Raw genomic sequence first — 16,404 nt, 5'->3', positions numbered from 1 at the left:
ATGGTGGAGGTCTGAGATGATGGAGGTTTGATGGAGGAGGTCTGTGATGGAGGTTTGATGGTGGAGGTCTGAGATGATGGAGGTCTGATGGAGGAGGTCTGTGATGGAGGTTTGATGGTGGAGGTTTGAGATGATGGAGGTCTGATGGAGGAGGTCTGTGATGGAGGTTTGATGGAGGAGGTCTGTGATGGAGGTCTGGTGGAGGTCTGAGATGATGGAGGTCTGATGGAGGTTTGAGATGATGGAGGTCTGATGGAGGAGGTTTGAGATGATGGAGGTCTGGTGGAGGAGGTCTGAGATGATGGAGGTCTGATGGAGGAGGTCTGTGATGGAGGTCTGATGGAGGAGGTCTGAGATGATGGAGGTTTGATGGAGGTTTGAGATGATAGAGGTCTGATGGAGGTCAATGTGGTGGTCTGAGACACACCTCCCACTGAACGTGTCGTTTTGTGACTCACATGAGCTGCAGAACGAAGGTGAGGATATTAATAAATCAGTTTATATCATAATATGCATTTTATAAATCGCAGTACAATGTGCACATTTTTATTTTAAGCTCCTTTTTTATATATATATATATTTGTATTCTATGTTTGATCTATTTTTGGAATTTCTCATTTCTACTTATTATGTTTATATACATATTTGTACTTGTTATGAATGGTTGACTTTATGCTAATGTACAGATTCCAGCTTAAACTAATTCTGACATTTTTGTGAAGCAGATTCAGATTTCCAACATGGTTTGAACGCTTAAAGAATCTCTCTCTCTATGTTTTAATGATTGGCCTCACCTCTTCCCGGGGGGGGAGCGATGGGGGGAACCACTTCCTCCCCTGAATAGGGAGGTGTGGTGGGTGTTGTTTTGACACTGGATATCTTCTCCTGTCCTGTGATCACAAACACATCACAAGTCAAAGTCAAAAGTCAACTTTATGTCAATCTTTCAGTTTGTGTGTACAGACAGAGAGATCGAAATACCGTTTCCCACAATCCCGGATATAAAAACAAATATATATAAAAATATGTGTGCAAATATGTGTATCCTATACAATCAAAGACAAATGTTTACAAATGCACACATTAAGACCTAAATAAAAACAGTCAATATATACAAAATAACAGTAACTTCAATATCTTTGAGAATGTGCATGAGTGCAGATCGTCCATAGCAGCATACAAAGTGAGGAGAAACCCTAAAATCAATCAGTCAGTCAAGTATGTGGAAAACGTAGTGAAAAAAAAAATGGTATATTATGTTGAATATATCATGGAAGAATATTAATTGTTCAGTGGGTCAAATATTTCATAAAAAATGTTAACCCTTTATAGGACACTAGTAGGTTAACCCTAACCCGTTTCAGGCCTCTGCTGATTGGTCAAATTCCCCAATGGCATGCTCTGTGGCGTAGAGTGATCTTCGCTGATTGGCTAGGAGAAAACCACATGCTTGTCGACCTCACTGAGTCGCGGGGGGACGCCATGTTTGGGTAACCCTAATCCAAATATGGTTCCTCGCCCGATAAAGGGTTAATGTTATGTTGAAATAAAAAATAAAAAACATAATGGCCTCTGTCCAATATATTCATAGTAAGTCAAAATATATAAAGTCAAATGTTTCATAAAAGAGAAAATATGTCCAAGGTTTCCAAAAAAAGTCATAGTATGTTAAAAAATGGATGAAAAAGTAATGGAATAGCAGGTATAGGAGGAAATGTATGAACAAATTCTAATTATGTCAAATATTTAATACAAAAATAATAGTTTAGTACATCAAAAAATAAAAATGCATACATACAGGACTGTCTCAGAAAATTAGAATATTGTGATAAAGTTCTTTATTTTCTGTAATGCAATTAAAAAAACAAAAATGTCATACATTCTGGATTCATTACAAATCAACTGAAATATTGCAAGCCTTTTATTATTTTAATATTGCTGATTATGGCATACAGCTTAAGAAAACTCAAAAATCCTATCTCAAAAAATTAGAATAGTTCCTCAGACCAAGTAAAAAAAAAAGATTTATAACAGCAAAACACAATCAAACATTTGAAAATGTCCATTAATGCACTCAGTACTTGGTTGGGAATCCTTTTGCACGGATTACTGCATCAATGCGGCGTGGCATGGAGGCAATCAGCCTGTGGCATTGCTGAGGTGTTATGGATGCCCAGGATGCTTCAATAGCGGCCTTTAGCTCATTAGCATTGTTGGGTCTGGTGTCTTTCAGCTTCTTCTTCACAATACCCCACATATTCTCTATGGGGTTCAGGTCAGGGGAATTTGCAGGCCAATCGAGGACAGTAATGCCATGGTCAGTACACCAGTTACTGGTGGTTTTGGCACTGTGGGCAGGTGCCAGATCATGCTGGAAAATGAATTCCTCATCTCCATAGAGCTTTTCAGCAGACGGAAGCATGTAGTGCTCTAAAATCTCTTGGTACACAGCTGCATTTACTCTGGGCTTGATGAAACACAGTGGACCAACACCAGCAGCTGACATGGCTCCCCAAACCATCGCTGACTGTGGGAACTTCACACTGGATTTCAAGCAACTTGGATTTTGCTCCTCTCCAGCCTTTCTCCAGACTCTGGCGCCTTGACTTCCAAATGAAATACAAAACTTGCTTTCGTCTGAAAAGAGGACTTTGGACCACTGTGCAACTGTCCAGTGCTTCTTTTCCTTAGCCCAAGTCAGACGCCTCTTCCGTTGTCTTGAGTTCAGAAGTGGCTTGACCATGGGAATACGGCTATTGTAGCCCATTTCCCGGACACGTCTGTGAACAGTGACTTTTGATACCTGGACTCCAGCTTCAGTCCACTGTCTTTGAAGCTCCCCCAAATTCTGGAAGCGACTCTTCTTCACAATGCTGTTAAGGCTGCGGTCATCTCTCTTGGTTGTGCAGCGTTTCCTGCCACATTTCCCCCTTCCAACAGACTTTTTGTGGATGTGCTTTGAAACTGCACTCTGTGAACAGCTTGCTCTTTGAGACATTTCTTTTTGTGTCTTACCCTCCTGATGGAGGGTGTCAATGACGGTCCTCTGGACAGCAGTCAGATCAGCAGTCTTCCCCATACTTGTGATTTAGTTTACTGAACCAAGCTGAGTGTTTTTCAAGGCTCAGGAAACCCTTGCAGGTGTTTCGAGTTAATTAGACGATTCAAGTGATTCGTTGAACACCCTACTAGTATACTTTTTCATGATATTCTAATATTTAGAGATAGGATATTTGAGTTTTCTTAAGCTGTATGCCATAATCAGCAATATTAAAATAATAAAAGGCTTGCAATATTTCAGTTGATTTGTAATGAATCCAGAATGTATGACATTTTTGTTTTTTTAATTGCATTACAGAAAATAAAGAACTTTATCACAATATTCTAATTTTCTGAGACAGTCCTGTATATATATTGGTCAGAAAGTATTATTTTTAAATCCAACCTCGGTCAAATATTTTCCAAACTACAGATTTCTTTCTATCATACTTTTAAACCACTTTTAATGACATACTATACTGACAATGTAAGAGACCATTTTAGACATTCTGTACCGTGACATATTAGTGTAATTTGATATAACGCCAAACTTTGTTTTAAACTGAAAAGATTTTAGGGTTTCCAAACTACAGATTTCTTTCTAACATACTTTTATATCACTTGTAACTCTAAGCTGACCTTGAGTTGTGTGACCTTCAGAAGTGAGACATTCAGGTGTCAAAGACAAAATAACTCTCATTTCCTTTTTTTCCAAACGAAACAAAGGTGTGTGATTACTGTGTATCTTGATCTACACAATCATATTATATTCAAACAGTTCCCACGTTAATCTAAATCAACAGTTCAAACAACTCAATAAAGCATGAATACATAACTGTTCACATTTAGAGCATTTTAGTTTGTTTCTTTCTCAATTTCATTTGAATGTTTCGATGAAAATACAGCATTTTTTGTTAAGAATTCCACAGTGTAGTTTTTTTTAGCTTTTATGTCATGTGACTCTAAATCAGGGGTGGGGAACCTCCGGCCTCCGGGCCGTATATGGCCCGCGAGAACATTTGCTACGGCCCTCGAGGTAATTTATAAACACACGCAAAAAAGAAAAAAAATCAAGAAATTTAGACCGCAAAATAACAAGCGAGTGCCTGTTTTTCCTGGCCAAGGTCAGGGTCTTTGAACACAACACGAGCCTAACGTGTCATCACGTGGTATATGTCTCGTCTGACAGGAGTGTAGTTCTCACGGAGAGCACCAGAACGCGGTTCCGGGCCGGGACGCGTCTATCGTTTATTCCAAGAATATCCATAAAGAAAAAAAATCTGCTTACAGTTTTGTTTCATATGGGTGTTGAGAGATGTATCCATAGATCTATTCATTTTACTCTCAAAGTGCACCAGATTGATGCTTTTAACTTCAACATAAAAAAAATATCTTCCTGGTTATTTGCAAATGATGGTGGAAAATAAGTATTTGGTCAATAACAAAAGTTCATATCAATACTTTGTTATATACCCTTTGTTGGCGATGACAGAGGTCAAACGTTCCCCCCCACTTAAATCATGTCCACATGGATATGAAACTAAATACATTTGCACACATCTTGTGTCCATATCTTTCTGTTGTGGTGGTCATGCCACGGTGCATGAATGCGCGGGTCATGGTCAAATATCTGGATTAAGAGGCTGCTTTTTCTTTGCACAGCATGAAAGAAACGCGAAATGAATGGGCTGTGATTTGAGTTTTTTAAGCAGACGTTGAGTTCAATCATTTGTACGGCCCTCGGAGGATGTTGTACAAATTGAAATGGCCCTTGAGAGTAAAAAGGTTCCCCACCCCTGCTCTAAATCAATGCAGCATTGTATTTCTAAACTGAACAAGTAGGACACACCTTTGTAGGATTTTAAAAAGATGTAATACAAATATTTAAAGGGAATTCAGAAGTAAACTTATTGCAAAGCTCCAATGTTGTTCTAAAAGCTTCAAAAGAATTTGACCTACGCTCACATCAAAGCAGCACTGTATTACAAAATGAGACGATTACGAAACACTTTTAATTTAATTAGAGTGCCTTTTCTATTATATATTATCACTGTTATTTGATTTGTTTGTATCAAGAGATGTGTACATGTAGTCCAATTTATTTCTCCATTGATTTTGAATCATTAGGTCACATGACATTGAAGCTATTGAAGATAAATTAATCTGACCTGTTGGAGACGCAGATGTTGTTGAACTTCCTAACACCTCGTTGGATGCATCTGGGGATACAGTCGGTGTTGTTGTTGTTGTGGTCTTAGCCATTGTTGTTGTGGATTTGGCCGAGGTTGTTGTTGTTGTTGCAGTAAACACAGTAGTTAGGATGTCTTTAGCTGAGGAAGAAGATTATAAAAATAGACCAGATTCAGAAATGTATCTCCCTTTTAAGTGAGACAAATGATGGAGGATGTTGTGATTAGTTTAAAGTCACCTTGCTCATCTGAAGCTCCCTCCTCCTCTTCATCATCTTCCTCTTCCTCTTCCTCTTCTTCAGATGACATTCTCCTCTCAGACGGTCTGATTGGTGCTTTTGCTGTCAGTGACGTTTTGACGATGAACGAATCTGCAAAAAAATCAGATATATTTTATTATTACTCACAATAAATATACCATTTTGTATATATATACTATATATATTTAATTTGTATTCTAATATTAACCGTTTGGTCTCATAATAAAAAATAAATGGTACATTTCCACCAAAAAATAGCTTTTTAGACACATCTACAGAACGTTTATAAAAAGACATTGCAAAGTTAGTCCTAAAACTTTTTTTCTTAAAGGTATTTGTACTTTTTTCGACTATTTGTTAAATGTGTTGTATGTTTTTTATATACTGTATGCCTGAACATGTCTCGTTAAATGAAAATAGTTGGAATGAAAAGGTTAAAATGAGCAGATATAAAATAGTTGATTGATAAAAAAAGTCTGAAAAACTTCACAAAAGGACCGAAACCTCTTATTTCTTTATCAGCTTCCTCGGATGACTCATTCAGGTTGGTTGGTGTCGGCTCTCTGGGAGTTGTAGTCCTCAGAGAAGTTGTAGTTTGAAGGGAGGATGTTGAAGGTGTTTCTATGTTTTTGTCTTCAAAGCTCAGTTGTGATGTTTTGATGGGCCCTGATTCTGAAAAAGAGAAGGTGAAAAGAGTTTAAAGAGGCTTTATTCTGCTTTTAGAGGACTCTTTAAAGTAGAGACACTACATACTGATATACACCTGAACATCAGCAGGAGAGTACTCTTTAAAGTAGAGACACTACATACTGATATACACCTGAACATCAGCAGGAGATGACTCTTTAAAGTAGAGACACTACATACTGATATACACCTGAACATCAGCAGGAGAGGACTCTTTAAAGTAGAGACACTACATACTGATATACACCTGAACATCAGCAGGAGAGGACTCTTTAAAGTAGAGACTCTACATACTGATATACACCTGAACACCAGCAGGAGAGGACTCTTTAAAGTAGAGACAATACATACTGATATACACCTGAACATCAGCAGGAGAGGACTCTTTAAAGTAGAGACACTACATACTGATATACACCTGAACATCAGCAGGAGAGGACTCTTTAAAGTAGAGACACTACATACTGATATACACCTGAACATCAGCAGGAGAGGACTCTTTAAAGTAGAGACACTACATACTGATATACACCTGAACATCAGCAGGAGATGACTCTTTAAAGTAGAGACACTACATACTGATATACACCTGAACATCAGCAGGAGAGGACTCTTTAAAGTAGAGTCACTACATACTGATATACACCTGAACATCAGCAGGAGAGGACTCTTTAAAGTAGAGACAATACATACTGATATACACCTGAACATCAGCAGGAGAGGACTCTTTAAAGTAGAGACACTACATACTGATATACACCTGAACATCAGCAGGAGAGGACTCTTTAAAGTAGAGACACTACATACTGATATACACCTGAACATCAGCAGGAGAGGACTCTTTAAAGTAGAGACACTACATACTGATATACACCTGGACATCAGCAGGAGAGGACTCTTTAAAGTAGAGACACTACATACCGACACTAATTCAACTTTTTATTTATTTTTCTGTGTTTTTTTTAACCTTCAGATACAACATATCCTTACTTTAAATCTCGTTTTTTAAGTCATACGAGATTAATGTGACTGAATTTTCTTACATTTTCTTTTTACTTTTAACAGCTTTTATTCCAAACAAAGCCGTTGAATTGGAGATCGGGTGAATCAAGGTTCAAGGCTTTTAGGGGTCATACGAAGCTACGGTAGTTATGACGATGAACATCTTAGGTCACAGGCTTCTCCATCAGTGCAACACTATAAAACAGAATTGCACTGCCCAGTTAAAGGGTGTTTCAGAAAAAACGATCACTTCATGGAAATGAAATGTAACAAACATCACCAACTGTTATTCTTTATATCCAAAACTAAAACACTGCTTGTATTCCTGAGTGTTTCTCCATCACAGCCTCATCTAGGCCTTTGAAAGCGGCGTAATGTGAGTCATGCAGCAGGAGGAAAACAGCAGGGAAATTATTTCTGGAGATTGAGAAGCTGCAGGACGGTCAGCTCGAGCCAAATGTAATTATGAGCAGCTTGGGGAAAAACAAGATCGCCAGAAAAGTATTTCAGAGAGGAAAACAGGAAGTAAAGGCACAGAGAGGAGAAAGTGTTTTACCTCTCGAGATGAAACTCGTGTGCGCTGTTTCTTCTTTTTCTACTTCCTCTGCAGCGTCTTCACCTTCCTGAAGCCCCTCTGAAAAGACAGATCAATCACATTAACACACAACTCAGTTTTAAGAACACAGCTAATAGTTTATTTTATTTTTTTAAGATTTAAAGAAAACAGTTGTGCACTTTGAGGATACACTTGGGCATAGTTGTGATTTGAGCTACATGCTAAAAGTGTAATGCTCAAAGTAAATACGCTAACATGCTAATGCTAATATTCACAATAAGAGTTAGCATGCTAGCATGCAAAGTACAACTGAGACTGACGCTAATGGGATTAATGACCAATACCTGCAAAGCTATTGGACAAAGAAATTACTTTTACCAGAAGGTTAAAGTCGGAAAAGTCAGAGGATTAACTGTCATTCAAGTTAGAGCTTTAATCGAGCACAAACCATGGTGGAAGTTTTGCAGATGATCCTGAATAGAAACCTAACGTTTTCCCTTAAAACAATTATTTGAAAAAGACCAGATTTAAGATCAAGTTTTTAGAAATTACAGCCCGACCCTGGTGGCAGAAAATCAAAGCTCTAAGGACAATTCTCCCTGAGATGGACTAAAATGTCTTAAAGGCATAATGTAGCCTATCGTTGTTATGCCATTTATTGCAAAACTAGAATATTTGAAGTCCTGTTGTTAAATGAATGCATGTTGATGACGTTGTAGCCATGACGAAGGTGTTACGGCCCTGGGTCGTTAGGTCATTTGTCTGTGTGTGTGAGCAAGCAGGTGGTGCCCGTTAGCTGATTAGCTACCTCCTGCATGCTGATTGGTCCACCTGAGGAGACGGGAGCATATTAAACTACAGCTGTGCAGTTCCTCTGCCGCTCTCACTGACTCAACTTCTCCTACTCCCAGCGCGGAGCTTATTCTGAGATGATGTTCTGTGGTGCTGTGTTCACACCTTGATGTCGTTGTCCTTCTCCTCTGGTTGCGGGCCATTTATTCCTTACCTGTCTTTGAAAGACAGATGTATGTTCTCAGGAGTACAAAACCTTTTTGTTTTCTCTTCCCTTTTTGGATTGATCGTTTTCTCCTGTTTAAGTTAGTGTAGGTAAGAAGCCTGTATATTTATTTTCTCGGTTAGGTAAGATTTTGAGTTCTAAGGTTTGTTTATTTTTTGTTGGTTTTATTACTCCTATTTTTGTATCATTTTTGGTAAATAAATTTACCAAACGCTTTCTCTGACTCAGTGTCTGTGTTCTTGGGAGTGGGAAGAGTGGGGGAGAATTTTGTGCTGCGCCTAGGTTCCCCTAGACCTGGGCGTAACAAAGGCATTGACCTCTTTGCACCATAAGGATTATACGATGTTACACCATGATTCACGACACCTTCATCTTTCGCCACTGACCAGATATAAAGGAGAAAGGTAACGTGACTAGTTCTATTTTTAACTGATCTTGACCTGCAGCCAATCACAGCTCTCTTACCTGCAGTTCTCAGCAGGGATTGGCTGTTGGGCGAATCTAAATGTTAATTTAATCTGTTTACAAACTGCGTCTGACAAATAAACATGTAAAACATCTTTTTAACGTGAACTCGGATACAGAAAAATGTTTTGCCTGCAGACAGGAAGGAAGAGTTGGAGAGGAAGAAGCTCAGAGAGCCGTTCACTGCAGAAAGATCATCTGAGAAGAACAGGAGGAATTCAGTCTCTGTGTTTGAATACACTAGAAATCAGTTTCAACTCAAATGTTCACATAACCAATTAATTATAAAATTGATAACAAAGGATGTCTTGGTCTGAACACACCTGAAATCTTATGTTAGGCCTACCTGTCTCGTTCAATTTGAGTTTGTTTTAATTTGGATTCTCTAAGCTATTCAATGACTATATTTGTTCTTTTGTACAATATCTTAATGCTTGTCTGTTTAGTCTTAATTGTTATGTTGTAAAAAGGCTGTTTTTGAATGATTGAAGTTTAGGAAAGAACTCGAGCTTTAATTTGAAAGAGCCTTAAACCTGCATTCTCTCTAATATCCAGCAGGGGGCGACGTTTGCAAAAAGAGGTCAAAATGTATAGAAGTCTGAGACATGTAACTTCTCTCTTGATTTATTAGCTCTGTAAACAGTTTCCTGATGAGTTTATTGTCTCAATCCCTAGTTGCAAGTCTTTTTCAACACACCATGACGTTCATTTCGTAAATTATGATCCCGTTTAGAGTCAAATTATTTACTTTGTGATTGACAGGTTACTTTAATTCTTTCACAGTTGGTTTTCCAGTTCATGAAAGTTAAGGCTGGCCACAATAAAAGGCCACTCTGAAACTTGCATTTTTGCTTTATTGGGGGGTTCTGGCGGGGTCCGAAAACCAGTCAGTATCTGGTGTGAGGGTTAGGGTTAGGGTAATGTTGTGAATCGAGTGGCCCATGGTGGTGGTGGGGTTATGGTATGGGCAGGCGTATGTTATGGACGACGAACACAGGCCACTCGATTCACAACATTACCCTAACCCTAACCCTCACACCAGATACTGACTGGTTTTCGGACCCCCCCAGACCCCCGCAATAAAGCAGCAATGCATGTTTCAGAGTGGCCTTTTTTATAATCATGCTGTCTAATCAGCATCTTGATATGCCACACCTGTGAGGTGGGATGGATTATCTCGGCAAAGGAGAAGTGCTCACTATCACACATTTTTTCAGATTTGTGAACAATATTTGAGAGAAATGGTTATTTTGTGTAAATAGAAAATGTTTTAGATCTTTGAGTTCATCTCATGAAAAATGGGAGCAAAAACAAAAGTGTTGCGTTTATATTTTTGTTCAGTGTACATTCATGTTGCTCTGTTGGAGGAGCCTGGGACTTCCGTTTTTCATTGAAATAGCTACATAGCTAATATGCAAATTACAATAAAGCCTTGAATCTTGAAACTTCAGGTAATTTTCAGGTCAGTTTCATGTCAGCTTCAGGTCAGCTTCAGGTCAGCTTAAGGTCAGCTTCAGGTCAGCTTCAGGTCAGCTTCAGGTCAGTTTCAGATCACTGACGTCACTTAGACTCACCTGCTCTTCTTAACAAAGATCCAGACTCCAGGCTAATGCTGACAGCATCTGAAACTGACAAAAATAAAAATATGTTATCATTTAAAAAAAATTACGTCAAATACAGTGTTTCAGATTTTATTGTACTTGAATAAATACAAAAATAGAAAAATAGTGCAATAAGTCTATATACATGTAAATAAAGTATGATATGTACAAGAACAGAATGTGAAACTAAATATTGTACATTAAGACGACATGATATACGGTTTATTGCGGTGATAACTATTTAGATACATAAATACATATACATTTAATTTCCATTTAGATTGAGTCATCAGGCAGACTCAATCTTAGTATCTTCAATTACTTTTTTCTTATTTAGTTATTCTGTATTATGATTTTTTAAAATACTTTTTATTTATTTATTTGTTTATGCAGGTATCGCCCTTTTGTTACGACTACTATCTTGAATTTTATACCTGTCTCGTTCAATTTCAGTTGGTTTTAATTGGTATTCTCTTACCTTTTCAATGACTACATTCTTTTGCATAACACCGTAATGCTTTTCTGTTTAATGTGAATTGTTATGTTGTAAAAAGGCTAATGTGTTTCCTGTGGTGATGTTTGATGATGTTACCGGTTTGATTCTCCGCGGTGCAGAAAGACTCGTGGAGGTTTTTCAGAGACGAGTTGTATTCGCTCCGAGTCATGCAGTCGATGGCCGCCTGGTCACATTCACAAAACCTCTGCTGGCACCGGTCACCAGCATCTAGAGGTAGAGATAAGAGCTTTCATTAAAGTCTATGCACAGAAAGACATACAGCAGGACTACTGACAACATCTGTATTTCTTTGTTTGAAAAGTGGCAGTTCATGCTTCAAGTAAAATGACCAAAAATGTAAGTTCTAAATCTACAAACATGTATAAAGATTGCGATTTAGATTGAGAAATGTCTCACTGTCTCTTTCCACTGGAAGTCTTACCACAGCTGGAGTTTGCTGCTGAGCAGGTGGAGTTGTTGGGGAGGGGGATCAGCGCCTGCCTGCAGGGGGCAGCGCTCTGATAACACACTCTGTGAGTCTCACAGCAGCTGGAGAAAAGAAGAGATCAGGGATTACTCAGAAGCATGTTGTAGGTTCAGAGCTGTTATACAACACCATTTACCAGTCTGGCACCAAGCCCCTAGGAAGTGCTCCAGACTCTGAGGAAAATATTTGTGTTGGCCAAACGGCGGTACTACAATTTCCAAATCAGTCTGTGACGTCACCTGGCCCAAAAAACACTTTCTCTCATTGACTTACATCAGGAAAGAGACGTCTGTTAATCAGCGGATAATCATCCCAACGTTTTGATTTCTTCCTCGGATCCTCTGACAATTTTTATCTCTTAAAATAGTGTAAGTCAATAGGAAAAAGTCTCTTTGGGCTCCAATGACGTCACAGACTGGAAGTTGTAGTACCACCATTTGGCCACTACGATAATGTGCTTCAATGTCTGTTGATCTTTCTGCCTATTTGAGTTTTAAAATCTTCCCGCCCGATAGGCCCACCTCCATACTCCATGCTGTTTTTTTATCTACAGGGTGTCGCTCACCTGTCCAGAGGGTCCACAGGGTTTCCAGAGGACTCGTATCTGCAGGAGCAGCCGTAATCCTCCAGGTCTCGAGGACAAATCCCCGTTGTGCAGCGGAGCTTCAGAGAGAAACTCAGCAGAGAGGGGAAGTTATCGAAGACCGAGTGAAGCCAGGTGAAGCGAAGGCCGAGACAATCTGCACCGAGAGGAGGGAAACAAGAGACACAGATCTGGATGAATGATGTGAAATATAATCAAGTGTTAAATCAGACTTTAGTTCCACCTGGAGTAAATCCACAAGCTACCCTGCAGTATACAAAGTCATTCAAACTAGCTGCTCCTTTACCAGCTTTGAGAACACTTTCATGATCAATCATTATAAAACATATAATATCTATTATTCTGAAATGGACCAATCTGCACAATGACTACTTTTACTGTTTCTACTTTCACTATATTTTGATGAGAATACTTTTCTACTTTTACTTGAGGAACATTTGGAATGCAGGACTTTTACTGTAACAGAGTATTCCTACACTCTGGTACTTCTTCTTTTACTCAAGTGCAAGATCTGAGTACTTCTACTTTTACTCAAGTACAAGATCTGAGTACTTCTAATTTTACTCAAGTACAAGATCTGAGTACTTCTACTTTAACTCAAGTACAACATCTGAGTACTTCTACTTTAACTCAAGTACAACATCTGAGTACTTCTACTTTTACTCAAGTACAAGATCTGAGTACTTCTACTTTGACTCAAGTACAAGATCTGAGTACTTCTACTTTTACTCAAGTACAAGATCTGAGTACTTCTATTTTTACTCAAGTACAAGATCTGAGTACTTCTACTTTGACTCAAGTACAACATCTGAGTACTTCTACTTTAACTCAAGTACAACATCTGAGTACTTCTACTTTTACTCAAGTACAAGATCTGAGTACTTCTACTTTTACTCAAGTACAAGATCTGAGTACTTCTACTTTTATTCAAGAACAAGATCTGAGTACTTCTAATTTTACTCAAGTACAACGTCTGAGTACTTCTACTTTTACACAAGTACAAGATCTGAGTATTTCTACTTTTACTCAAGTACAAGATCTGAATACTTCTACTTTTACTACAAGATCTGAGTACTTCTAATTTTACTCAAGTACAACATCTGAGTACTTTTACTTAAGTACCAGATCTGAGTACTTCTACTTTTACTTAAGTACAAGATCTGAGTACTTCTACTTTTACTCAAGTACAAGATCTGAGTACTTCTACTTTTACTCAAGTACAAGATCTGAGTACTTCTGCTTTTACTCAAGTACAAGATCTGAGTACTTCTAATTTTACTCAAGTACAAGATCTGAGTACTTCTAATTTTACTCAAGTACAACGTCTGAGTACTTTTACTTAAGTACCAGATCTGAGTACTTCTACTTTTACTCAAGGACAAGATCTGAGTACTTCTACTTTTACTCAAGGACAAGATCTGAGTATTTGTATTTTTACTCAAATACAAGATCTGAGTACTTCTACTTTTACTCAAGGACAAGATCTGAGTATTTGTATTTTTACTCAAATACAAGATCTGAGTACTTCTACTTTTACTCAAGGACAAGATCTGAGTATTTGTATTTTTACTCAAATACAAGATCTGAGTACTTGTTCCACCTCTGACTGATATTAAGGAGAACTGGTCAGTAAAATACATAGAATCAGATTTATGTGACTATTCGCCCGCAGACAGACACGAAGAGGCTGTGAGTAAAACTCCATTTCCTTCTCTTGGCAGGTGTGGAGCAGAAGAGATTTAATCACAGATAATCCTGCTGGCAGGAACCCAAGAAGCATGCAGGGTGGAAAAAGATGGAGTCGACAGCTCTCCACATGTGAGGTGAAGCCACAGATTGTGACTACAGGTGTCTGAGAACACCACAGCCCACCTTCATGTCAACAACATCAAAAAATAACACACTAAATCAGCAGCGTTATAGAAGACCATTAATGGAGCTACGAGGTGTCACTGTCCCGCAATTACTGCCATGAAGCGCTTTATGATAATTAACATGTCAAATTAATATTCAAATGCATTGTGGGACTTCAACCTTTTAGTACTGAACAAACAACGAAAAACACAAAACATAGAATAATGGATTTGAAATAGTCAAAGATGAGCACAGTTCATGTGTTTAGATGTATAGTACAGTGCTGACAGGTGCTAACGTGCTACAACGAGCCTAAAGTCTTCCATCAGGAGAAACGTGCTGCAGCTTAAGAAAAGAAGCAGATGTTCCAAAACACACTTTATAATCCTGAACATCACCAAGCGCTCCGGTCCCAGGTGTGTGCATCACTTTTTAGTGTCCCCTGGTTCAAAACGTTAGCATACGGTTAGCTTGTGTATAATTAGCTGCATATGAACTCACTGAACCCCCATCAGCACTCTGACCTTTCTTCCTCATATTAAATGCTGCGTTATTAATCGTTTGAACTCAGTGAACCAACGAGTAAGACCCGGCTTAGCTGATTAATTAATTCATACTAATTACAGCCTCATGCCTCTTGTGTCTCAGTACATTAAGTTCCTCCTCACCGGTCATGTGATCTGTGTTTGGGTCGCTTGCCTCGGGGTCCGGGCAGAAGATGGAGGCACACAGCGCTGCAGACAAAGAGGAGACAGAGTTATCATCATGATTTCATTAACATTTAACACATCAGTGCACTAAAACATCAAATGACATCATGCCACATTGGGATAATTACACAAAACACATCAAACCATCGTAAAAAACACAAAATGAGATTGAATTGAATCTGCTTATTGGGAATAATAAAGGGTTTTCTTCTTCTGGTTCTTCTGGTTCTTTTCATTCTGGTTCTTCTGGTTCTTTTTATTCTGGTTCTTCTGGTTCTTTTTATTCTGGTTCTTTTTATTCTGGTTCTTTTTATTCTGGTTCTTCTGGTTCTTTCCATTCTGGTTCTTCTGGTTCTTTTTATTCTGGTTCTTCTGGTTCTTTTTATTCTGGTTCTTTTTATTCTGGTTCTTCTGGTTCTTTTCATTCTGGTTCTTCTGGTTCTTTTTATTCTGGTTCTTCTGGTTCTTTTCATTCTGGTTCTTCTGGTTCTTTTTCTTCTGGTTCTTCTGGTTCTTTTCATTCTGGTTCTTCTGGTTCTTTTCATTCTGGTTCTTCTGGTTCTTTTCATTCTGGTTCTTTTCATTCTGGTTCTTCTGGTTCTTTTCATTCTGGTTCTTCTGGTTCTTTTTCTTCTGGTTCTTCTGGTTCTTTTCATTCTGGTTCTTCTGGTTCCCGTTATTCTGGTTCTTTTTCTTCTGATCCTTCTGATCCTTCTGGTTCTTCCGGTCCTTTTTATTCTGGTCCTTTTTTAAATTTGTATTCTGGTTCTTCTGGTTCTCCTGGTTCTTGTCGTTTTGGTTCTTCTGATATCTTCTACAAATTACCTTTGAAATTACCTTTTCCACTTTCATCTGTCAAAAAATATCTATTTAATAAGCACCTACAAAAAAAGGTCAAACAGTTTTAGCATGTTTTCCGTCCCTTGAATATGTAGTTAAAGAGATAAATATATAGCAGCTTTCATATTTCTATAACATTTTACCATTGTTTCAACAGTGTTCGGGAAAGAAGTCTCACGCAAACATAGAAGGGGAGGGACTGGCCATTATCCAGCCAATGGCAAAAGACTAGCTGTTTTTGGAAATGTAGAAGGAAACTCACCGCTTGGAAGAACAGATAGCATGAAAATCCATATCAGAAACATGACTTGTATCTGCATTCAGGGAGAGAAGGCACTTGGTTACTATTGGGATTAGAACATGGTATCCAACAAATATGGATGAATCCACCACTGAGTAACACTGTTCGATTGAGAAGATAAATAATTAAAATGGCCAGGAGCTTTTAATACAACGCGTAGGTTTTTTGTCTGATTCTTGCCTTCTTTCCAGATATAAAATAATAAACACATTTTGAATATGTCTGAATATAATGTTGTTTCGCATGTGGTTGTAATTCCCGATGCGACCACAGGGGGCAGCAGTGAGAGTAGAAA

The 16,404-nt window shown here is 38.3% G+C and overlaps 1 protein-coding gene and 1 long non-coding RNA gene across 2 annotated transcripts; both read right to left on the bottom strand.

The window, feature by feature from the left end:
* Window positions 1-332: 332 nt before the first annotated feature.
* Window positions 333-5,297, bottom strand: LOC307019786. Its single transcript, XR_013802738.1, has 3 exons — window positions 5,208-5,297; window positions 795-890; window positions 333-463 (listed from the first exon to the last, which is right to left on the bottom strand). It is a non-coding gene; the product is annotated as an uncharacterized lncRNA (long non-coding RNA).
* A 108-nt stretch (window positions 5,298-5,405) lies between these two features.
* Window positions 5,406-14,933, bottom strand: LOC307019984 (uncharacterized protein; the record flags this gene model as incomplete). The annotated part of the gene is made up of 10 exons (XM_079651078.1): window positions 5,406-5,599; window positions 5,993-6,160; window positions 7,734-7,811; window positions 8,542-8,634; window positions 9,349-9,414; window positions 10,791-10,844; window positions 11,410-11,541; window positions 11,756-11,862; window positions 12,366-12,540; window positions 14,927-14,933. The coding sequence occupies 10 exons, from the start codon at window positions 14,931-14,933 to the stop codon at window positions 5,421-5,423; spliced, it is 1,059 nt and encodes a 352-aa protein (XP_079507204.1). The 3' UTR covers window positions 5,406-5,420.
* Between the last annotated feature and the right edge of the window lie 1,471 nt (window positions 14,934-16,404).

This window comes from Notothenia rossii, assembly GCF_949606895.1.
Source record: "Notothenia rossii genome assembly, chromosome: 9".
In the NCBI taxonomy this organism is placed as follows: domain Eukaryota; kingdom Metazoa; phylum Chordata; class Actinopteri; order Perciformes; family Nototheniidae; genus Notothenia; species Notothenia rossii.
The sequence above is the reverse complement of the archived record's forward strand: the minus strand, read 5'-3'. Positions and strand labels throughout refer to the sequence as shown.